The sequence below is a fragment of the Choloepus didactylus genome, chromosome 5, assembly GCF_015220235.1.
Source record: "Choloepus didactylus isolate mChoDid1 chromosome 5, mChoDid1.pri, whole genome shotgun sequence".
In the NCBI taxonomy this organism is placed as follows: domain Eukaryota; kingdom Metazoa; phylum Chordata; class Mammalia; order Pilosa; family Megalonychidae; genus Choloepus; species Choloepus didactylus.
This window is the reverse complement of record NC_051311.1, coordinates 72,099,805-72,124,917: the sequence shown is the minus strand read 5'-3', so window position 1 is coordinate 72,124,917 and position 25,113 is coordinate 72,099,805. Positions and strand designations below refer to the sequence as shown.

Below are 25,113 nucleotides of genomic sequence, written 5' to 3'. Positions count from 1 at the left end.
ATGTCTCTGTTTATATGTACTCCTTCCTAAAATGGATCTCCCTGAGAAGGCACCTCTGAATCAGATTGTCCTTTCCCCATCCCTCTCACGGACACCCTTCTGCTCTTCACAAGAAGGTCTACCTCTCACCCATCCTCGATATTATTGTCATGATTGCTCCAGGGTGCCAGAATGTCAAAAAAAGAGACAAATTTAAATAGGTTGTTGGCTTGAGAAAGGGAAGGATGCCAAGCATTGGATAACAAATCCTTCACAACTCAGAATGGTTGATTTTAACAAAATTGAATATTTCGTGTAAATCATTATTGATTTTTGTCAAATGCTATAGGGCATCAAAGAATTGAGTCCTACCACTATAACAAAATTCTTCCATCCATATCTATATATTTATATGAACAAATTTTCTCACTGCTTGCATTAAAAATAATAATAAGACTGATACAGAACCCTTCTCATTTTAGAAATAAGTAATAGTCTCTTGATGAGCATGCGAACTAACTGAAAAAAACCATAAAAGAATAACTATTTCAGAGGTGCATTTCCAATACAATTTTACATTTTTATTTTAGGAATAATTCAACAAGATTTGTAGTATATTTGTGTTGTTCTGTCCAATTATGTCCTGCCAATAACTGAAATGATTACTCTTTCAGGGTGAACACTTTTTAACACTTAAAACCTTATGGTCACTGAAATTTTAAAGATTGGAATTTATAAACATTTTTTAAATTGAGAATTATAGAGTGATCCAAAAGAGACCTTTGTGCATAAAATACATTATATTAGGATAAAAATCTGTGATCATGAAATTCTATTGGATACATTTTTAAAGAAAACCCTAAGAGGCCAGGAGAGACTGGTTAAATTCACCAGCTCCTGAGTTTGGGTCAGACAGAGAGATTCTTGCTGAGCCTGACCAAGGCATAATGATAACATCAATTAAGAACAATAGACCTAAATTCCATCTGCATTTAGCATAGGTAACTTTGAATACATCTTTGTTCTCCCTTTAATTTGGACAAAAGATGATGACCTTGGATTTCATGTATCTAATTGAGTGTCCTTCACTCTACCCGTGGATAAAATTGAGCCTAAGCTCTTATATGGTATTTCCTTTTAAGTACTAACTATAACTTGAAACTATCAGCCCCTAGACTTTATGTGACATCATTAACTTGCCCTCTCTCTGGGTCATTCAAATCAGCATTGAAGCACGCTATGTGATATTTCCCATCCTAAACAAATGAACAAAAAGTTAAGGATAAAAGAGTGTTTAAGGATAAAAGAGAAATTAAGAGGACAAGAAGTGGAGATAGAGAATATTTCAACTCTTTGCAGAAGCTGAAAAATGGACCAAGGGAAGGTTTTGTTTTGTTATGCAAAAGTTCTAATCATTGAAGAAGTGCCCATGCGAACTTTGTTGATACAAGTGATTAAATATGGTTGTTTAAGGGAATGTGGGTGTGGAAATTGCAAAATAATTTTGTGCTCCAGTATTCTTTTTTAATCTAAGAAGATGAAAATTGCTCTCTCACAGAGTCTTATCAAGAGAAATTCTAGTAAACTTTAGTAAGGTACAATACTATTAAACACTACTCGAAGTTCAAAATATTGAAGTATCAGTATTCTGCTATTCCCAGTTAAGAACTTTACTTTAAAGAAACACTAATATTGGTTGATCTTTCATCCTTTGTTCTGTTAGATTAGATTTTCTTATCTCAAAAATCCTCCTGAATAGCTGCAAACTTCTATTTTTCAAAGGTTTTATTATAAGTCACCAGAAAAAGACATATCCTCCCTCTCTCCTGAGAAAAAGTAAGAGATAAGCATGCTGTCCTAAAGAGGCAAATTCTGTTACTGTTCTAAACTACTTCTCTTATCAAGGCATATTACTCTATGGTGTCTGTAATGTCATACTTAGGATTATTTATTCAAGTCTTTACTAAGTACTCTGCCTTAGGCTCAGTTCCTGCCCTAAAGGATCTCACAAGTCTAATGGTGAGAGCAATCAAGAGACAGCCAGTTTGACCCTGAACAACAGGTGTTCCCGCTGAGAGGCTATGCCCAGTGTCTTATGGGAGGATAGAGGGGGAAATGAGGCAAGAGAGTGGGATGGGGAACGAGATGGATGTCAGGGCACTTCAGAAATATTTTAAAATATCAAAGACATAATCAGAGTTTTCCCACAAATATTTTCAAGTTCATAGTTCCCCGTGTCCATCCATTTTTAATTTATTTTTAAATTTTGGGCCATCTTTGTATATTTTAATATGTTGCTTAAATGGATAGATATTGTAAAAACTGTAAATATTTTTCTGGGTCATTGCTTGAATTTTACACAAGTGCAAAGTTATATTTACTTTGTACTAAATTTGTATTTCATTTTTACACTTAAGGAGAAAAATTTTAGTTCATAAAGTAGTCTGTATCATGATAAAAATGTTAAGATGTTGTTTTAGTCACTGTTACCTCACTGCCAAAACACTGATTTCCTTGGCACTTTGGTTTGCTAAGATGCTGAAAGCAGATACCATGAAATGTGTTGGCTTAACAACAGGAATTTATTAGCTTACAGTTTTGAGGCTGAGAAAAACATCCACATCAAGGCAATGCTTTCTTCCAGAAGACTGGCTGCCTGCAATCCTTGGTTCCTCTGCCACATGGAAGGCACATGGTCGTATCTTCTAGCCTCTCCCTTCTCTTCCTGATTTCCTTGCTTTCAGCTTCTGGCCTCCGTAGCTTCTTCCTCTTGCTCTCTCTCTGTATTCATTCTGTTCATAAAAGAGTCCAGTAAGTGGTTTAAGACCCACCCTGGTCTTTGCCTTAACTGAAGTAACCTCTTCAAAAGGTCCTACTCACAGGTTCCACAGGAAGCTAAGTATGTGGGGGCCATGGGGTCCTGCAACCTCATTGTGGGGTGTGTACTTGGAGGATCTGGGAGCAGAGGCATGGATGGACATTTGCACATTGGTGTTTGTGGAAGTGGTATTTATGATTTGCAGTGGGTGGAGGTGGCCTAAGGGTACGCTGACTGAGGAATGGAATAGTGAACTGTGGTGTATGCATACAATGGAATACTGAGCAACTACGAGAGGGAGTGAAGTTGTAAGACACCCAACGAGGTGAATGGATCCTGTAGACAGCATTTTGAGTGAAGTACCCCAGAAACAAAGGCAAACACTGTAATGCATCACCAATATGGACTAACTACAGTGTGCTAACTCAGAATTGAATCTTAGAGCACAGCCTAACAGGGAAGCAATTATTGTAATGGTCCCTAGATTGTAAGCTCTTACGGCAGTCAAATCTATTCCTGAATTGTAATGGCTATCTCCAAACTCTGAGATGCTGATCCCTTGATGTATAACCTGATTGGCCTCTGAAACATTGGGTATCTGTGTGACACCTGAAACTCAGGGCTAGAGCTCGGCAGATATGAATGTCAGTATTGATGCGTACAGCAACTGTTTAAAAAAAAAAAAAAAAACCTGTAAAAGAGCCCAAACCTCAATTAGAGATATGAATGAAGCAGATCTGGTTAAGACTAGGGCAAATCAGGCCAAAGGGTAAAGGTTGAAACTGACTATGTGTTAAAACTTCAACTTCCATGTGAGACCAAGGGAAGAGATGTTTATTTGGTGTAGGATCTATATTTTCTAAACAATATAACTTCTACGGTTGGTTTGTTCAAATACCACAATTACATGGAACTTTGAATAGGAAGTGAGATATGGTAGGTCTGTATAGGTTAGAGTGAAATAGCAACACATCCCAGAGTAATTTGGGCAAAGAATAAAAATATATATTCGATGCCCCCCTGAGGAGCTGGGGGAGGATGTGGAGGCCTTGGACTTCCTCACCTGGATTGTTGCTGATGTTTCTCACAAGCACTGGGGACTGACAACTTGACATGCTGAGCCCTCTGTCTTGGGACTTCCCCTGTGAAGCTTGTTACTGCAAAGGAGAGGCTGAACCTGCTTAAAATTGTGCCTAAGAGTCTCCCCCTGAGTGCCTCTTTGTTGCTCAGATGTGGCCCAATCTCTCTCTCTAACTGAGCCACCTCAGCAGGTGATCTACTGCCCTCCTCCCTACATGGGATCTGACTCCCAGGGGTGTAAATCTCCCTGGTAATGCAGGATATGACTCCCAGGGATGAATCTGGACCTGGCATTGTGAGATTGAGAACATCTTCTTGACTGAAAGCAGGAGGCGAAGTGAAATGAAATAAAGCTGCAGTGGCTGAGAGATTTCAAATGGATCCAAGAGGTCATGCTGGTGGACATTCTTACTCACTTTTTAGGTTTTGGTATGTTGGAATAACTAGAAGTAAATACCTGAAACTGACGGGTTCCAACCCAGTACCCTTGACTCTTGAAGACGATTGTATAACAGTGTGGATTGTAGGGGTTAACAGTGTGATTGTGAAAACCTTGTGGGTCACACTCCCTTTGTCCAGTGTGTGGATGGATGAGTAGAGAAATGGGGACAAAAACAAAATGAGGAATAGGGTGGGATGGGGGGATGATTTGGGTGTTCTTTTTTACTTTTATTTTTTATTCTTGTTCTGGTTCTTTCTGGTGTGGGGAAAATGTTCAAAAATGGACTGAGGTGATGAATGCACAACTGTGTGATGGTACTATGAACAGTTGATTGTACACCATGGATGATTGTATGGCATGTGAATATATCTCAATAAAACTGGATTAAAAAGAAAAAAAGGTTTACATCCACAGGAATGAATTAGCTTTAACAACATGTTTTTCTGGGGTACATCCAGTACTAAACCACCACACTTGGGAACATAAGTTCTCATATTTATGTAACATAAAAACATTACTTAGATGATACTGAGAGGGAAAAGTATCCTTGATATGAGTTTGTGGCTTAATTGTTTTTAATTAACAGAAAGGTTCACCTTCATGTATTTGTACTTGAATTAAGAAAGTTCCTGGGTGAAATCTGTTTTCAGGTTCTGTCTTTTTTTTTTTAAACCTTTTTTTTTTGTTTTGCAGTTTTATTGAGATATATTCACACACCATACAAACCATCCGAAATCTACAATCACTGCCTCACCATATCATCACATAGCTGTGCATATAATCCCACGATCAATTTTAGAACATTTTCATTACTTCAGAAAAGAAATAAAAAGAAAAAAGGAAAACCCAAATTCTCTCATACCCTTTATCCCCTCCTATTTTTGACTCATAGTATTGATGTGGTACATTTATTACTGTTGATGAAAGAGTATTAAAAGATTACTGTTAACAATAGTGCATAGTTTGCAATAGGTACATTTCCCCCATTAACTCCTGTGGCAGCCCCCGGCCTGAGCAAAATAGGCCTGGGGATCTTGACACACAGCAGTCTGTGTGACCCAGGCAGCTAATGTTTAACCTCTCATCTTTGTAAGCCAGTAAAGAGAAAAGGGTAAATAAACCTTAAAATGTAACTTTAAAACATGAAATGGAAGTAAGCAGGAGGTGAGAAACTCTTGGTCTCACAAAAGAGCAGGATGTAAATTTACCCCAGACCTCCCGCCGTCAAATGTTAACCTAGGCTAGCTGCTTCCGGGCTCCCAAGTGTTATCACTCTTGTGATTATCTGCAAAGCCGCATCCTCTCCTTCCTGCATCACCCCATGTCACAGGACCCTGTTCCCGTGTCTATGCTCTCCCACCCTTAGGAATGTCTTTGTCTTAAACCCTTGTAACTGGCTTGACCAGCTAGCCTGATTGTGAGGTCGACTTCACTGCAAATGCCATGCCCACTCGGCCTAAGAGAGCCATCATGATCTCTTCATGACTTCTCATCCTGTTGGTAAGCCCTGACTAGAAGTTCATGTATCAGAAATGCCTGGTGTCTTCTTTGGCCCCTGGGCTGGCAAAGTTATTATTATTAACTCTTTTTAATAGTGTCATACATTTCTTCTAGTTCATGAAAGAACTTTCTAATATTTGTACAGTTAATCACAGTCATTGATCACCACAAGATTCACTGCGTTGTATAATCCCATTTTTTAACCTACAATTTTCCTTCTGGTGACGTACATGTCTCTAAACTTCCCCTTTCCACCACATTCATACACCATTCAGCACTGTTATTCTCAAAATAACACATTTCTAGTGGCTTTTTAATGGAATTAATATAAAATAATTTCAGACTTGGCATTGTCTGGTGAGATCATTAAGCACAGCTCTTGCATTCTACATTTGAGGCCACTGAGAAACACAGAACTCGAGTAATTTGACCAGGAAAATACAATTAGAGTAATAAATTGCAATATAACCAGACACTCAAAAACTCCCCCAGGGAGTCTATGAATTTAGTCACAAGAAGAGATAGAAGCATTTTGCCCTCTCTGGGTATTGGCAGTTGATGACTTCTGGCTAGTGAAAATTGATGGTTTTTTAAAAAAATACCTACTAAGCACTTGCCTGACTCTACTTCCACTTCTGGCTTATGGAATTTGCTTGTCATTATACTAAATAAGTTAAATAGAAGAGGTCATTTTCATCAAGAATTTTCTTTTACTTGAAGGCCTTAAATAAATTGAAATACATAAAATGAGTTGGATGCAAATGCTTTCAGAGGCAAAACTGGGAACAAAACTAATACAAAAATAAGACAAGTAGCTCCTTTTTGAGTCTGGCTTTTTGAGCATCTTTTCTCTCTCCTCATTTCACACTTCTGCTTATAAATGCAGTGCTATTCTGATTCCCTGCCTTCATGATTGTTGGTTGACGTTAGTCCTTCTCTCAGCAGGCTGAGTTCTAAGGGAAATGGGAGAAAAGTGAGTTACATGGATCCTTCAGTTCTGTTCTTTCCCTTCTTTTGGAAGGCACACTCCTGGAGGGGTCCATTCAACCATCATACCTTGATATTCTCTTTATGGAACATTTCTATTTAAAGGCTTATGATGTATTTTTAAAATGTTCTACCCCAGTTAGTGCCACAAGTTATGTTTGAATTCCCAGAGCCAGATTTAATTTTCCACATCATGCACTGTATTACGAGACTCTGGGTTCAACAACCACTTTACTTGCTTTACTTGCAGTCTTTTTAATGGCTGTGGACTTGCTTTACTTAGTAAAAATAAAAAAAAAGCTAACATGTGCTGAGTACTAACTGTGCCAGGTGGTGTATCTTATGTACATTCTCTCACTTAATCCTACCAATACCTCTGTGAAGTAGGCACAGCTATTAATCCCAGAGGGCCTCACAACTTAATAGTAATAGGCACAGAGCCAGAGTTGAACCCGGGACTTTTGGCCTCTAGAGTCCATAGTGTTTTCACTGTGCTATGCATCTTGTCCCCTAAAGCACAGAGCACAGCGCTTTCCACAGGGTAGAATTCTCACTAAAAGTTGAATCAAATGCAACTGACGATGTAGGGGCATCTGGTATTCAATGCTCAGATTTACATTCAGAAATTAAAATAATTATTTTCATGGCAGAAGAATAAATACAACCCTAAGGCTTTAATTTGCTGATTATTCTTCCTCTTGGAGGACATCATCTGGTAATGAATTTTATATATTTTTTATGGCACCCTGGCACTCATTTCCATCTTATATTATTAACCTTAACCTCCGTGACACTCAGGAAACATTAAAATGGGAAGCTGTAATAATATCATTAATAACCCTTTGTACCTAATATGGTGAAGTCAATGAAACATGGTGAGTTATTTTTATGTGGAAAAAAGATAATATTACTCTATCTTGACTCAAGAGTGTTAACGTTTTTAGGATTAGCATTAATTTGTTTTGATCATACAACTATTACATTCATTTTCTTTTGTGAAATGGAAAAACATCCCAATTGCCAAATGCTAATGATGTGTTCTTAAGGTCTTGAAGTGTACAACTCATTAAGTTTCTGTTTTTCAGCTGGGGTTTATGAAGTCAGTATTTGCTTCTCTTGAGGGAATTTTGCTTGTATATTTTAAAGATACATTTACCATTTCCCTAAGGCAACTGTCCCAGTCTCTACCCTTCATTATCATAGCAAGAAAAAAATTAGTTTTTTTTTAGTTTAGTTTGTTCTTCAAAAACATTTGTAGATTTCCTGCTACATGTTTCTTCAAAAAATATTTTTTGTTCTTCATCTTTTAAAAAGTATGCTTATCCAGAGAAAGTCTATGTATCAATGTTAGGTTTGTTTTATACTTTTAAAAAATTTTGACTTGAACTTTGATGCTAAGAGGTATTGTGGTTGTTGTTTAATGTTCAAGCAAATGAAAATAGTTTGTGATACCAATTATAGTGTTTCTAAGAAGACATAAATCTGAGCTTCGTTCCTCCTTTTGTAATAGTGCCCCATCTTCTCTCTCCACAGAAAACCTTAAATCAAAAATTTAGAAGAACACTGAGATTCTCTTAGATTCTTCTTTCATTGGCTAGATCTCCCATTGCAAAAGGAGTTAAACAAAACAACTTTGATATAATTTTTGTTGTGATATATACAGAAAACTGATAATAGTAAACATAACAACTAAGATATGAATTTCATATTGTATGTGGCTTCCACATACATTTTCTTCTAATTTGGCTTCAAAACTCTCTTGTTGGTATATATTATCCATGGTTTACAGGGAGGGATACAAAATTCAGAGAAGTGTCAAGTCCAATTTCAACTATTTAGTAGAGTCACAACCTAAACTTGGGATTTCGAATAACAAGTCCTATTATATTTCCACTGCACTTCCCATGATTAGATGTCTTGAAATGAGGAAAAAAAAAAGGAGTGAGCACCTGTAGAGAAATGAAAATTACAAGATTTTTTAAACTTTTTTTTTCCAGCGTGTAGGTATACCAGTCTCAGATGATCAAATTTTGCTGTTTAACTGAATTTTTTTGACTCTGCAAGGAGACATAACCTAAAGGAGTCCTTCAAACTTGTTTCCTTTGAAATGATAGACAAATTGTCATTTTAACATATGAATCCTTCACTTTTTTCACAGCTGCAAACCTTTTTTGAGACATTCCTAAGAGCCAGTTCACCTCTTCAGGCTTTTGACACTATGAAGGAAGCCATAAGCAAGCTCCTGCTAGCAGCTGAAGTACTCAGTGAAACATCAACTCTGGGACCAAAGACTTTCAATAGGTAAAAACAAATATAAATGTTTGGAAAAAATAAAAAATTAAAAAAAATAAAAACTTTGCCATCCAAAAATTGATTGGTAACAAAATCTTTGCATTGACTATTTATGAATAATTTTACTTCTACAGGATAAATTTTGCTCTCAAATATCCCACTGATTTAATAATGCAGAGATGGTAGTGACCTATATTAACAAAATTCAGTACTTCAGTTTTCTCGAATATAATTTGTCATTACCTTTGTTCTAAGAAAACGTTAAATCTAGTGTGTAAAGAAAGAGGGTGCCTCAATTTAAGTTTTATCATAATTTGTAGGTGAATAAAATGCCTATCATGTAGGGGAGGGAAGGTTTCTTCTTATTATTCAGTTTTCATTGTTTAATGTGTTATGAATATTTTCATATATTTATATTCTCTGTAAGGAACAAAACAGAGTCCAAATCCAAAAATAAATTATGTCCAATTTTAGATTATCCAAGCCACTGCTCTTTTTGTTTAATGCAGATATTGAAAACTAACTGTAGTAATGTTTAATAACATCATACCAGATAATAGACTAAATGTAGCATATAGAATATATTATGTTACCTTGTGTTTTTACTTCAGATGCAGATTGTGTTTTCAACTTTTAACGTTTGATATTGGTTATGGCAGTTTCAGGTACCCCATAGTTCTCCAGGTGAGTATGTCAAAGGCCACCTGTGGTATGAGCTTCCATGTTTTGCTTGAAGATCTGTGTGTGTGTGTGTGTGTGTGTGTGTGTGTGTGTGTGTGATGTTTTCACTCACAGCAACCAATCAATAAGTAGCAATTTGCAGCAAAATCATTACTGGCCTTTATTTATTGTGTTTTAAGAAATTGACTAGTAGGTGGAGGATCTAAGATTTGTGTTCCAGTCCCCATTATTTGTCCCTGGAGAATAAAAATCAAATTTTCTGTAGTTTAACCACTATTTGTAAAATAAGTGTGGTATAAAACATAGTATGTGTTAATGATGTAAAGGAGATATGTAGAAAATAGAAAATAGCAGATTATTCAGCTTATTTACATAGTTCTGTGAAAGAGCTAACATTTATTCTTTACATATAGATATCTAATTTTCAGTTGATCTATATTTTAATTGAAAATTCATATGAATTTTAAAAATATATTTTTCTAGTATAAATGTGCATAAATTGAAAGGTGTTTCTTTTATTTGCCATTCAATTAGGGTTTATTTTTCCTCTTGAATCAAATTAGTTCATTTAGAACACCAATATTTTTTTCATCTAAAATAGTCCTTAGTGGCAAGAAGATGAAAAATAGATTGAATTAGTCTATAGAAAGTTTTATCTTGGGTTATGGGTTAGGAAAAAGGGAAGAGGAACAAGATAAAATTATGTTGTAGCAAGAATTCAACTTCATATTTCAGTGACTTGTTCTCAAACTATTATGTAGAGAGATTGATTACATTATATAGAACCCAGATATTTGGTTGAATAGCTCAAGGTTTTATCCATAAAATTTTGAAGCTTTATGAATTGCCTTCTTTTGAAGGTTGTTTATTCATTATTTTACATACATATCTAATAGTTTCTATTACGCTTTTTAAAATTTATTGTTAAGAAAAGTTTATTATCTTCCATGACTACAAATTCTTCAGTAATAGAGAAAGGGTTTTAAATAAACTAACGTGACTTTATGATGCATTAATGTATTTATATATTAGAGAATTATATCTTCAAAAGAACTACATTCCTTATATTTATAAAATTGCTGACCTCCAAAAAGACCACTAGATGTCAGTTCTGATCTACAATCCAACAGGAAATAAATCATGTCTTAGAAAGAATTCCACTGTATTAAAAGTAAATCAGTGAGAATATTAGCTGCTTTTACTTTTTCAAAGGTGCATGAGCATTTAAATGTTCAAGATCATGATAATGTGGATTTTGAGGACCAAAACACAGAAGAATTCCTTTTAAAAGATGCTTTCAATTTTCTCTTCTCTAATGAATCTTCACTATCCATATTTTCTGAAATATTTCAGAGATTTTACAGATCAGGTATATTTAAGGTAAGTGTATCTTTGTAAACTATTTCTCCTTTCAAGTCATTCTTTAGAAGGTATCATTTTCTTTATTATACAATTAAGCTACTTGGTAATTATTTGAAATAATTTGTCTTCATTATATTGCGCCTCTTAAAATTTGCTGACCTAAGAGCCAATATTATTTGTATGTCAACTAACTATGTGAGTGATTGATTACGATGAAATTATAGGTTGAAAATGAGGTAAAGCAGTAGATATTATAATTATATATATTATAGAATGCTTTGCAAGGAATGTTAGAACTTTACTGAAGCAGCCTAGAGTAGTAGTGAGTGCTTTAAATTGACTTCACATCTAGTTAACAGGTTTAGTCAAATGCTGATTACTAGTGTATAGTGGTTTGGAGTAGCACTGGTGTTTTTTGGGGGGGCAGTGAGGCATATTAGCATAAGTTTTCCTGATACATCAAAAAAAAGCTACAGGTTACCACATATAGTAGTATTCCCTATATATTTTTCTGTTTTAAAGCCCACAGTTGCAGCTATTTGGAGAATCTAGAAAAAGTAGAATATGAACATTCTGGCAAACAAACCTTGATACTCAGTGGAAATATTTCTGAGAGATACAACAAGACCTTATAAACTGTTTGCCTATGATTTTGTTGATTTGGTCTTCTAGTTTCCTGTTTTCTTTCTCTAGTGAATGCGTTGTCATAAAAACCATTAGAACACTAAACCCAGAAAGAATGGTAATACATACACTTTCTACTCTCAGGGATAATTTCGAAAAAATGGGTGTGGAGAAAATATGGGGTAGATCTATTTATAAAATCCACAAAACTCTAAAATGGTAATGTCCCATATATGAGGTTCGCATGTAAATGTCCATTTGCTTCTCTGATCTCTAATGCCCTGGAGGCCAAAAGAGATTCCTCCTGCATCCCCAAACGGATTGTTAAACACTTTCTGCCCTCTGTGCTCATCTCCCAACCTCATTACCAAAGCAACGTTGAGCTGTTTCATTCAGGTCCTCGTGAAATACGAAGTTTTCTTATATTGGGATGTGCGTTGTGACACGATTAAGTTACTCTGTATTGTTTAGCATTAACTAGCTCATCTGTGTTTATAGAATTCAAAATTTGATTGGTCTGTGAAGTGGGAGACAATTGGCCTAAACATGGTTTGACTTAGTGATTGCTTAAAGGTTTTTTTCCTCGCTAATATAGGATGAAAACTATAAAAAGGAGTTAAATCAATGCCTGTCTTTAGAGGAGATTAACTCAATTATGACTTTCGTAAAGGAACTTGGACGTCTGGGACAATTCCAACTGGTAAAACAAAAGTGATATTTGGTTCCTCATGATTCCTGAGGTTCTAGTAGATCAGCCATAAGCTACTTGCTTTTGACTTCGAGCTAGATGAAGATATTTCTTTACGAAATAGAAATCGTTATAAACTTTCCTCTTTTCAAACATCTGAATATTAAGATGAGCAGGATCTATATGTTTTACTTCAACTGCTTGCAAATAATAGCTGATTTATAAAGATAGAAGAGCATCGGATTAGGATAGCTGCCAGGGTTTGACATTTCTCAAGGGGAAAATGTCAACATTTTTCAAAAGATATTTTCCTTTTATCTTTGGGACATTTACCATGTAATCAGAATTTATTTCTGCTTATTTTACTCTTCTTATTTATGTAAGATCAAATATAACTGAACATATTTTAGAAAACTACTTAAACATTAATTTGTCTAACTCTATAGTGGACTTCAAAGTAGGAAAATGTAAATAATTATAATAAGTTTTAACCATTTGGTTTCAGCGTAGGGATAAAATAAATAGCACTTATTTTCTCTTCTTTGCATTTTCTTGGGTTTTGTTAATTTATTGGTCATTATCAAAGGACAATTCATTACATATGAATGTGTATGCCCAGTACTTGCTTTGTTTCCAGTTCTGCAGGTTATATAGATGAACTACAGTGGATTTGTATTTTTCCACCTATGCTTTGTTCATATGAAACATTTTTTAAATAGCATTTTTAAAAGTCTATTAATAATTCATTATGAAACTTTTTGACTCAAACATTAATATATTACTTTAAAAAATCTATGTATTAATATGCTACTTGTATAAGTTATGACTGATTTACTAAGTTAATTAATAAATGTTTGATACTTGTTTTTATAATTTAGCTCCATACTTTGGAGGGTCTAAAGTAAGCTAATTATCCCAAAGATAATTTAGTTGATATATAATCATTTTAATTCATTCAAATATATTAGGTATTACATTCATAATATATTTGGCTCAATAATTTACAAAGTTAATCAAAGAGACCTGGCCCCACCCTTCAGGAATTCATAATTTAAGACATTGTAAATGTAGAGATCATCTCTCAGCACACTGTGAGGGAGAATGGAAGAATAGAAGAATTATTTTATAAGAGAAAGGCCAAACCCCAAGTTCTTTATCTCAGAGTAGAAAAAGGATAGCCATTGATTTGGGGGAGGTAGGGTTTTGAGATTAATATTTCTCACCCTAACATAAGTCACTTCTAACCCAAGAAGGTTTTTCTTCATTCTACCTGCTGCCTGACTCACACTCAATTACTTAGCTGTTTCCAGGTATTTATAGCGGGAAGGAGAAATCCATTCCTATTTAATAGCAAGAGAAAGAAACACCCCAGTTGGAAATTTGATCACCTACAAAATTATTTCTTTATACAAAGTGGCATTTACTTTGACAACTGCCCAGAAAAATTATGGTACAGACCAATGATTATTTTAAAATAAATATCTGATTTTTAAAATATATGACTAGGTATAAAGTCTTTCCTAGAAATGCTACATTTTAATTAATTTTTCATAACTTATTCTGATATTTTGTTCTTTGAATATTCCTTTGCAGCTCTTCCCATCAACTACTCCTGGGATTCAATCTTTGATGAAAGAATTTTATGATATGGAAAATCCTATGGGAAAACCAGGCTCAGTCCTGACTCAATACTGGTCTCTTTTAAATGTATTTGAACAATTTCAGCTCATGAATAAAAAAGCACAGCTACATCCACTGGAATGGTAAGATAGCCACAAATTTGGGGTGCACAATCCAAAAAAGTCTCTAGTCTAAAGATTGATTTCAAAAGGATACATTCAAGAAAGCAACAAAAAGAAGTGTGTCCAAAAATTCATGCCCTGGGAAAAAACCTCCTTTAAAGCATTGAAACCATAATGATTCTAGTGGTCTTAAAACGCTAACAAAAATATATCCAACAGTTGTTTAAACCAACAGGACCTGACTCCACCATAAAGTAATGCTTAAAATTAAAAGTTTTGATGTAGTTGCATTCTATAAAATATATCCTTGAATTGCTGGGGCATCAGAGAGACAGAATTAGGTGAGATTTGTTTTATGAACCATCAGTTAGTGTGGAACCTGAGAGGGTAAAGTATTATTTAGAGGGTTTGTAAGGCGAAATTTTATTCTGGGCAAAATCTATCCAAATTTGTATATTTGTTCTGTTACTGGCAGAAGATTAGAACTTTTTATTGGCAGGTGGAATCTCAGAGGGAAATACTTGGCAGAAGATAAGATTCTTGCCTCCCATCTCCACTTCCTTTTTAATAAGAGTGATCAAGGAATGAACAGAAAGATGGGAGAGGTTAGACATAAGAACACATCCAGTAGTTGGTGAAGAAACAAGGTCTAAAGTTTTGTCTGCTTCTCTATTACTGGGATGGAATTAAGGAAATGTTTGACTTTTCTACTGCCAGGACAACAAAAGTAAACTTTAAACATCTTAGACAGATGAAAACCCAAATGGAGATGCCATAACCATTCATGTCTCCTGCATTCACCCTCAGGAAGTGCTTTATACTTCATTTCCTCCTGCCTCAGGAGGCAGAACAGTTCTATAATAAACATTTTTTTATAATTCAAGAATATAAATAATCATATATTTGTAGAATTCTTAGAACATCTCTCAGGTTGAGAACTTACTTTAATCACCACAACTTTATGAAGTTGGCCTTATTCCCTCAATACTTGGAAGTAGTAGGCTTGATGGGCATTTTGTTTGTCTTTTTGAAAATTAGGTTTTATATATTATACCTTAAAGCCACTTTTTATTTTCAACACACTCAAATAATCCAAGACTGTCTCATTCATCATAATGGATGGGAAAGAGCAGACTTGATTTACCAAGAAGCCTATTTCAGTATTGTTTGTAACTTTGAGTATGTACCCTTGAGAAATGCAAGCTTTGGAAAGTTTGCTCCCCAGCAAATTTTCTCAAGGTCTACATATGCTGTAAAATTAAGCAATTGACTCATCTTCAGTGCAGAAGATTGGAGTCCCTTCCATTAAGGGAATTTATGAATGATCAGTGTTGAGTGTAGTAGAAAGGGACATACTTTTTAAAATCAGATGGACTTCAATTTAAAAATCGCAACTTTAGAGTTCATTGATTACAGTGGGTAAGGTTTTGACCCTTTTGAATCTCAATTTTTTCATCTGTAAAATATGGATTATTATGGTATTATTTCAGGAGGATTACATACAATAACTTCCACATGCCTCATGATAAAACTGAAATGCTACAATGAAGGCAGATGGTTTGTATCAGTATGTTTCCTTTCCATGTTTCTAAACTATCTGCAGTAGAGATAATGCTTTGTTACTTCTATAAAAGAAGGAAAAGCAAAAAAAGTTAGAAAAATTTATCCAAGTTAACACTGAGAAAATTAAATTTTAGACGTTTATCAAGAAACTATTAGGTATATTGCTCCTAGAGCATTTTGAGAAAGAATATGCAATTCTTATTATATTTGAGTTTACCAAATGATTGTATGTATATTTAATTATCATAACCATGCCATATTGCAAGGAGGATGTCTATTATCCACATTGTTCAACTGGGTTGACTGAGGTGTTGAGAAATGGGTCATTTGCTTAACCACTCTAGTAGAAACGAGTTGAGACTAGGAGCACGGCCTTCACGTCTGTGTCCAGTGCTTTTTTCTTACAGAGAGGAAAGTCAGGGGTAGTCATTCATGACTGCTTTTATCTTCACAGATGGCTACCTTCCTTTTTTTTCTCAGAAAGAGTCAATTTGACATACTTACACTGCCTGTGGGATATAATGATTTCATCCTTCCTTTTAAATCAAGATCGTGTGTTTGTAGCAACAAGGTGAGGAGAGATAAAAGTCAGAAAAGTAACAGCAGTAGGTAGCAGTTATGTATGTGCCCCAAGGCTCAGAATCCAGAAGTCCCAACAGAATTAGAATGAAAATCCTAAAATCAATGCTGGTGCACTATCTGCTTACTTTCACTTAACTGAACATAAAGCTGCACATGTAGTTTGCTCTAAGCAAATGCTTGCTGTGAAAATCCACATTATCAAAGCAAGCACACGACTCAAGAAATGACTGCAGAATGCTTTCACATACACAGTCTCATTCCAATTGACAGTAACTTCCAAAATTCAGTTTATGTGCATTTTAGGGTTGTATCTCTTATGAGCTTCCCTTACGGCCTTTGGTTGGTATGACTTTAGAGATTTTCTTTTTTATTTGAGCTGGTACACAGATGGACTTCAATTAAACATTTCTTACCCCTCACTTACCTTATCTATTTCTGCATTTCTTAAGAGAAGGGGATTATTTTAAAATAAGTCTTGGGCATCATTATTTTTCACCACTAATTACTTCATTGTGTAGCTCTAAATAAATAAAGATTTTTAAAAATAAAACTGCAATACCATTATCAACCCTTCCAACATTAGCAATATTTTTAATTCCTTGATTCATCTTAATCTCCTATCTGATGTTGATATTTTGAAGGAATTCAATGTGTCTTATTCATCTCCACTACAGCTCCCAACATAATACCTGGGACAATAAATATTTATAAATTTTAACACAGAACACTATTTGATTCTCATAGCTGCGCTGCAAAGTAAGGAAGATATTGTTATCTCCATTTTGCTGATGTGGGAATGGAGACACAATAGCACAGGAAAGTCAAGTCAGGTGACCAGCAGCCCATCCTACCCAGAATGTCATCTGCACTGGCAGTTTTTCTGTCTGCAATTTAGATAATTTGGGCTCCAAATCTGAGGATTTAGAGGGCAATCTGGGTAGGCATTCAGTTAGTGACACAACAGAGAAAACACCAAGATATAACTCACCCTTACGATTCACTACTGTTAATCAGAGCTTCTGGATAGAAGTGTTGTCAAGCCTTAAGTCATTTCCTCCGTGGTACATTTATATTTTTTAGATTATATGCATTTTCTTCCCAGGCTGTGCCTCAGAGTTTCCAAGGCTTCTTGCTTCAAAACTGTACAACTCTAGCCAACCAGATTCCATTAAGAATGTGTGTTCTTGAATCAGTTCTGTTGGATCCAGGTTATCAGCGATTGCTCAGTTTTGGACTGAAGAATGATTTTTTTTGCCCTGGCTTCATCAAATATGCTTCTGCTAATTAGTGATGATGAGATTTCCACTCATTTCATTTGAGGATAGATTTCCAGTTTTGAGGAATGAAAACCAGAAAGTGTTTCTTTGTGTTCATCAAAATAACTGGGCCCACACCGAAAAACAAAAAGATAACTTATTAGATACAATTTCCATGAAGTTTGTTCATTTCATTGATCCAGAATTTTTTGGCATTGCGTTTTCAGGAATTCTTTTGCAGAGGATGAAAATGTTGAAAAGCCACAAGTGCCATTTGAGGCAATTGAAAATAAAAAAGGTAAAAGGATATAGTCCCATTTATTTCAACAGTAAAACATGTAAAAATGCTCAGCTTCATTAGCAATCAAAAATGAAAATTAAACAAGGAAATAATATTTTCTTTCAAATTTGAAGAGGTTTTCCTTCTTAAAGCTAATAGAATTAAGTAGGGGATAGGGAAATTAGTATTTTTATCCTTGTGGATATGTAAATTACAACTTTTCTTAAGGGATCATTTAACAACATACGAGAAGAGCATTAAAAGATATTCTTACAGACCAGAATTACAGTAGATATTTATTTAAAAAAATAATTAAGAAGGTATACAAAGATTTAATTACATAAATGGTTAATAAATGACACAAATGAGAAACCACCACAATTTCAATAATAGTGGATTGGATAAATAAATGCAGTCCAATGAAATATGATAAAGTCATTTTAACATTGTGGAATTTTTATGACATGAAAGATGCTTATGATATACTGTTAATTGAAAAAATTGGTTAAAAGCACTATGAACTTATAGTAACCAAGGGAAATAAATAGTGATTATTATTTTTTCTTTTTGACTACTTCTATTTTTCCCTTCTAAAGAATATTTGAGCTACTTTCAATAAGAAAAAGAATTAAAATTCCAAGAATTAAAAAATTGAAAAAAAGTACCCACCCATATGTCTACAATTTAAAAATAATCAGTTTTCCTATTACAAATCAGGGTTTGATCTGATACAGTGGTTCTCAAAGTATGGTCCCCAGACCAGCAGCATAGCATTACCTGAGAAAATAACAATTCAGATCTACTGAATCAGAATCTTTGGGGATGAGGCTCAGCAATCTGTATTTTAACAAGCCCTTCAGATGATTCTGAGGCATGCTAAAGTTTGAGAACCACTGATTCACAAATGGATCAGATTTGCACACCAATGTTCAGAATGGCATTATTCACAATTGCTAAAAGATGGAAGCAACCCATGTGTCCATCACCCAATGAATGAATAGATAAAATGTGGTTTAGACAGACAATGGAATATTATTCAGCATTAAAAAAGAATGAAGTTCTGGTTCATATGACAACATGGATGAAACTTGAAAACATCATGTTGAGTGAAATATGACCCAAAAGAACAAATAGTGTATGATCTCACTGATAAGAAATAATTAGTAAAAGCAAATTCATAGAGTCAGAAACTAGAATACAGGTTACCAGGGGCTGGGATTTAGTTTTGGCTTAGGAAACAGGAAGTTAATGGTTAAATGGTTTTAGAATTTGTTTGGGGTGATAGAAAGGTTTTGGTAATAGATGATGGTGATGGTAGCATAACATTGTGAATGTGACTGACACCACTGAATTATGTAGTTGAATGTGGTTAAAAGATGAAATTTTAGGTTGTATATATTCTACTAGAATAAAATTTTTTTAAAACCGTGGGACTGTACAAGATAAACGGGGAAAGCTAATTTAAATGATGAACTATAGTTTATAGTACAATTATAATATTCTTTCATCAGTTGTAACAAAGGTACCATACTAAAGCAAGGTGTTAATAATGGGGGTGGGGGGGAGTGTATGGGAACTCTGTATTTTTCTGCATGATTTTTCTGTAAACCTACTTCTCTAATAAAAAAAATTATTTAAAAAAAAGATTAAGGAGGTCCAGTGAAGAATGGATAATAAACTGATATTCTGCCTTTCACTGTCCTACATTTTTTTGTCTTTTGTATGAATTACTTAAGTACCCTTAAGAGTTTTCATTTATTCATTTGTTCCATAAATATTTGTTAAGGAGTTTTTAGATTGCTATTTGGCTCAGTTTGGAAGCTTAGAGTAAATATTAGTGGAACCAACTGGATGGAATTCTGTAATTCTAATGATTTGGAACATTATAGGAAAAGGATCAAAAAATAAGAAGGAACCCTGACATATCACTGAATCCAAATCCCCACCTTCGAGGAAGAGATGGCATTTAGACCATTCATTTTCTCCCTCAATAACTTCCTTCTTGAAATAATCATTCTTCTAGGTTTTAAATGAAATAGCTTCTTTTCTTCTTTTGTTTTATTTTAACTTTCAGTTTTACTTAGAAGTACTTAATGGTTAATAAAAGCTAAATAATAAAATATGTGTTTTATTAAATTATCCTGTTTGGAGTTACTAGATATTTATTATTTTTATTTTTATTAATAGCTTTCATTTTTAATTTATTCATTTTTTAGCTGCAGTGCCACAAATTATGAATGAGACCAAAGAAATACATTGCAGTAATGGTGAGTTGAGATTAAAGTGTTTTGGTAGTATAATCAACAATGTGGCATAGCCATGCTTTGAATAAATCATTATTTTATCTTATATGGATACCTTTGGAATGCTGGTTTATTTTAATTAAATTTTCAAAAGTTATGAGATTTCTGAATGAGTCTATATCTGGTCATTTCTTCATAAGAAGATCATTTCTAATTTTGAACAGTTTGGAGATGAAATTTTAAGTTTCTATGTTAAGATCAGTGACTTCCAAGCTCATTTTGAGGGGTCTAAGGCATTGACTTGGAGGCCCCTCAAGTAGAAGCGATTAGCTCATCTGCTTTATACATTGATCGTTAGGAGTCTCACCATCCTGCAGTGATTCCTTTCCTGCCAGGTTTTCCATAATAGACAGTACTTGAGTAGAACTTTCTTTATAATAGTTGAGATTTTGAATTCATTTGCTGTTTATCATGGATTTTTATCAAGATGTAATTGAGAAATATATATAGTAGTAATACATTTTATAGTATTATATAAAACTTAACATTTATAAATTTTCTTCACCTGATCTTGTTGTATTATTACAGTGGTCTTGCAAATAAAGTGTTCTAGAGAATCAGACTTTAGCAAGGTCACAGGGTTTGTTTTTTTTAAATTCAGTTCCACTGAGACACAGTCACATACCACACAACCATCCACAGTGCACAATCAGCTGCCTACAGAGCCATCACACAGTCATGCATTCATCACCACAGTCAATTCCCAAACACCCTCCTTACTCCAAAACAAACAAATAAATAAATAAATAAATAAATACAAGAATAAGAACAAAAGTAAAAAAGAACACTCAAAGCACCCCTCCCTTCCCATCCCACCCACTCTTCATTTAATTCCTGTCCCCACCTCTCCACTCACCTGTTCATACACTGGACAAAGGGAGCACGAGCCACAAGGACCTCACAATCACACGGTCACACCATGTAAGCTACACGGTCATACCATCATCTTCAAGAATCAAGGCTACTGGGTTGCAGCTTGAGAGTTTCAGGCATTTCCTTCCAGCCACTCCAAAACAACAAAAACCAAAAAGGGATACCTCTATAGTGCATACGAATACCCTCCAGAATGACCTCTCGATTCCACTTGAAATCTCTCAGCTACTGAAACTTTTTTTTGTTTCATTTCTCTTCCCCCTTTTGGTCAAGAAGTCTTTCTCAATCCCATGATGCTGGGTCCAGCTCACCCCTGGGAGTCATGTCCCACGTAGTGGGGAGACCAGCAAGTTTACCCACAGACTTGGCCTATATAGAGAGAGAGGCCACATCTGAGCAACAAAGAGGAACTCCTGGGGAGACTCTTAGGCGCAACCATGAGTAGGCTTAGCCTCTCCCCTGCAGCAACAAGACCCATAAGGGCAAGCCCCAAGATTGAAGGCTCGGCCCATCAAACTGGCAGTTCTCAATGTTCGGGAGAATATCAGTAATAACCCAGGTGGGGAAGACCTACATTGCCACATTTTCCTCCAGTTCCCACTGGGGCTCTGCAAATACATTTCTATTCTCTGCCCAAATTACTCTGGGATGTATTGGGATTTCACACTAACCTGTACTAACCTACCAGATCTGTGCTGGTTTGAATGTATTGTGTCCCCCAAATGCCATTATCTTTGTGGTCTTGTGGGACAGACGTTTTTGGTGCTGGTTGGATTTGCTTGGAATGTGCCCCACCCAGCTGTGAGAGATGATTCTGATGAGATGTTCCCATGGAGGTGTGGTCCCGCCCATTCAGGGTGGGCCTTGATCGGTGGAGCTATATAAATGAGCTGACTCGGGGGGAGAAAATGGAGTGCAGCTGTAAGTGATGTTTTGAGGAGGAGCAAGCTTGCTGGAGAGGAACGTCCTGGGAGAAAGCCATTTTGAGGCCAGAGCTTTGGAGCAGATGCCAGCTGCCTTCCTAGCTAGCAGAGGTTTTCCGGACGCCATTGGCCATCCTCCGGTGAAGGTACCCGATTGCTGAGGTGTTAGCTTGGATGCTTTGTAGCCTTGGGACTGTAACTGTGTAGCGAAATAAACCCCCATTTTATAAAAGCCTATCCGTCTCTGGTGTTTTGCATTCTGCAGCATTAGCACACTAGAACAAGATCTCATTTCCTAGTCAAAGTTCCCTGTAATTAAGGTGTTTGAATAAACTGTACAAGTTAAATTATTTAGTGTGCTACAGAAAATATAGATCTTGCACCAAGTAAACATCTCTTCCTTTGGTCTCACACAGAAGTAGATGTTTTAAAACACAGTCAATATCATCCTTTACCCCCTGGCCTGATTTGCCTTGGTCCTAACCAGATCCACTTCATTCATATCTCTAACTGAGGTCTGAACTCTTTTCCAGCTTTTTTAACAGTTGCTGCATGAGGTAATACTGACATTCATAGCTGCCAAGCTCTAGCTCTGAATTTCAGGTGTCACACAAATACTTGAAGTTCCAGAGGTCAACCAGGTTATACACAAAGAGTTCAGCTTCTCAGAATTTGGAAACAACATAACAACTCAGGAATACATGGGTCACAGGGTTTTTAAGTGGTTGAGCTGTATCATGAAGCTGAATGTTCAGATTCTATGTTCAAAGTTCCTGAATTTTTTAAATATCCTATAATAAATGATGTAAAATTAATGCATGCACTGAGAAAATTTAGTCTTTTACAAATGAAACAAAATGAGATATCTATTCTGTTAAAACCTTAAAGCTGAGAAAAATAAAATTTAAGGATTAATTAGAAGTCTCACTTAGCGAAATCTAACTTGTATCTTCTAAAATATGATTTAATCCATTTATCATATTTTAGTACTATCATTAAAATCATTGTAGACTGAAGTTTTATGCAATAATGTAGTTTAATAAAGTTAACAAATATGTCCAATGAAAAAACAGTATTTTAAATAAGGTATTGCTATTAGGGGAAGAGTAACAGATACTCCTTTTGCCCATTTCTTCCCTGAATTTTCCCTCTCCCCAGTACCTCACCTCTAGGAAAATATAAGCTGTTCAATTCTTCTGAGAGACTGGTATGTAGAGGGAAGTGGGAAAAGGACTAGTAAGAAAACCAGCAGCAAGACTGCAATGAAAATTTGAGCATCTACTGTGTGGCTGGGTTAAATGTAGCATCATGCAAGCCACTTTACATCTTTAGGCATCCGTTTATAAAATGAAAGGATAACACTGGATGATCTCATTTTTGTCAGTTCCCAGGTAACATTGTATAGAGCTTATGAACACATTTGATAAACTCTTCAGCTTTGTTCATGTTTTTATGTTGATGAAAACCAGCCCTACCTGGGTCTCTTCATAATTAATCTTTCTACTTTTATAGTATGATATGAGCTTTACAAAATAACTTAGTGTGATATGCCTTAGAACAGGTGATTCTGTCTTTAACAGTCTAGGCTGTTCTGATGTTTAATAATGAGTTATGTTCATCCCTCAAGAGGGCAATAAAATTCCGTGGTTAAAAGAAATCCATCAAAAGCAGCCAAAACTTCAAACAACTTTCCCATATATACTTGCCAAATAGGTTTAAATGCCTGCTACCACCATACCGCTCACTGGGTTCTCCATAGATCTAAGGTCAGTTGGCCTGAGACAAGTTGAGGCTGGGTTGGAAAGATGCCGAAGAGGCACCAGGTGTTTATTGGCAGCAACACTGATGAGTCAGGTGAAGAGGATGTCAGAATTAAGTTGGCTTTCAAGCAGGCATTTGGGACACAGCTCTGATGCCAGAGGTGGAGAGCTTCTGATGAAACCAAAAATAAGCATTTACTAAAATCTTGCTTAGTAGAATGATAGCACATTTAATCTCAAGTATGTGATTTGGGCTGAGTTTCAATCTTAAAACAGGCAAGTCCCATAGAAAACTTTCACTATTGAGTGAAAAGATAAAATGCTAAGAAATTGACTCTCAATGAATGTTTATAAAAATATATCCTATTGAGTGAAAGTACAGGCGTACCTCATTTTATTGTGCTTTGCTTTATTGCGCTTTGCATATATTGTGTTTGTTACAAATTGAAGGTTTGTGGCAACCCTGTATTGAGCAAGTTTGTCAGTGCCATTTTCCCAACAGCATGTGCTCTCTTTGTGTCTCTGTGTCACATTTTAATTAGGGTATGTACTTTGTTTTTTAGACATAATGCCATTGCACACTTAGACTACAGTATAGTGTAGCCATAACTTTTATATGCAATGGTAAACCAAAAAATTTGTGTGACTCACTTTATTGTGATATTCACTTTATTGCCTTGGTCTGGAACTGAACCTGCCGTATCTCCGAGGTATGCATGTATATCTTTTAGGTTTACTGTTTTGGGAATAATCTGTCACTTTATTATTCATTTAGTTGATTCTGAGCATAAAACTGTAGCTCAAGTATTTACTTGGTTTTTGGCCTAAGAAATGTTTGCCTCCAAAACATATTCCCTATCCTTGAATTCCAGGCACCTACCAACTGATGATATCCCTTTTTACTGTGCTTATCTCAGTGCCTTGAACATAGAATATGTTGGAAAAAATCATTGATTAAAAAATGAATAGCTTATTGAGTGGTTGAATTTGAATTAAAAGCTTTTCAGGATGTATTCTGCTAAAATAAATTTTTAGTTTCATTATTTCTTCTCCTGTATTACAAGATTTCACATGCTGGTACATATGTTTATTGAAATTATATAGACAGTCTACCTACAAATCATCCAGATTAAATCTTCCTTTGACCATCAGATCAATTAATAAAATCAAAGATGTACTGTGTCCAACTTGCTGAATTACTCAACAAAACTGACTTTTTTTCATTAAGACTTTTCCCCAAAATGAAATTGCAATACATCTATTGTATTATTGTTGTTTTCAATTTATAGTTTTTCTTTGGAAGGCTGGGTGTGGTTCAGAAATACATAGTTGTTGTTGTTGGGTCTGTGTGTGTGTGTGTTTTGTTGTCACCATGCGT

General features: G+C 35.2%; 1 protein-coding gene across 5 annotated transcripts in view; it reads left to right on the top strand.

The window, feature by feature from the left end:
• Window positions 1-25,113, top strand: part of CPED1 (cadherin like and PC-esterase domain containing 1) — a 299,781-nt gene that overhangs the window by 132,854 nt on the left and 141,814 nt on the right. For all 5 annotated transcript variants that reach the window (XM_037836286.1, XM_037836287.1, XM_037836288.1 and 2 more), the window contains exons 8-14: window positions 8,965-9,107; window positions 9,710-9,782; window positions 10,992-11,159; window positions 12,361-12,465; window positions 14,047-14,216; window positions 17,824-17,894; window positions 20,093-20,143. In XM_037836286.1, coding sequence (XP_037692214.1) covers window positions 8,965-9,107; window positions 9,710-9,782; window positions 10,992-11,159; window positions 12,361-12,465; window positions 14,047-14,216; window positions 17,824-17,894; window positions 20,093-20,143 — 781 coding nt within the window. The remainder of the gene's footprint in view (window positions 1-8,964; window positions 9,108-9,709; window positions 9,783-10,991; window positions 11,160-12,360; window positions 12,466-14,046; window positions 14,217-17,823; window positions 17,895-20,092; window positions 20,144-25,113) is intronic.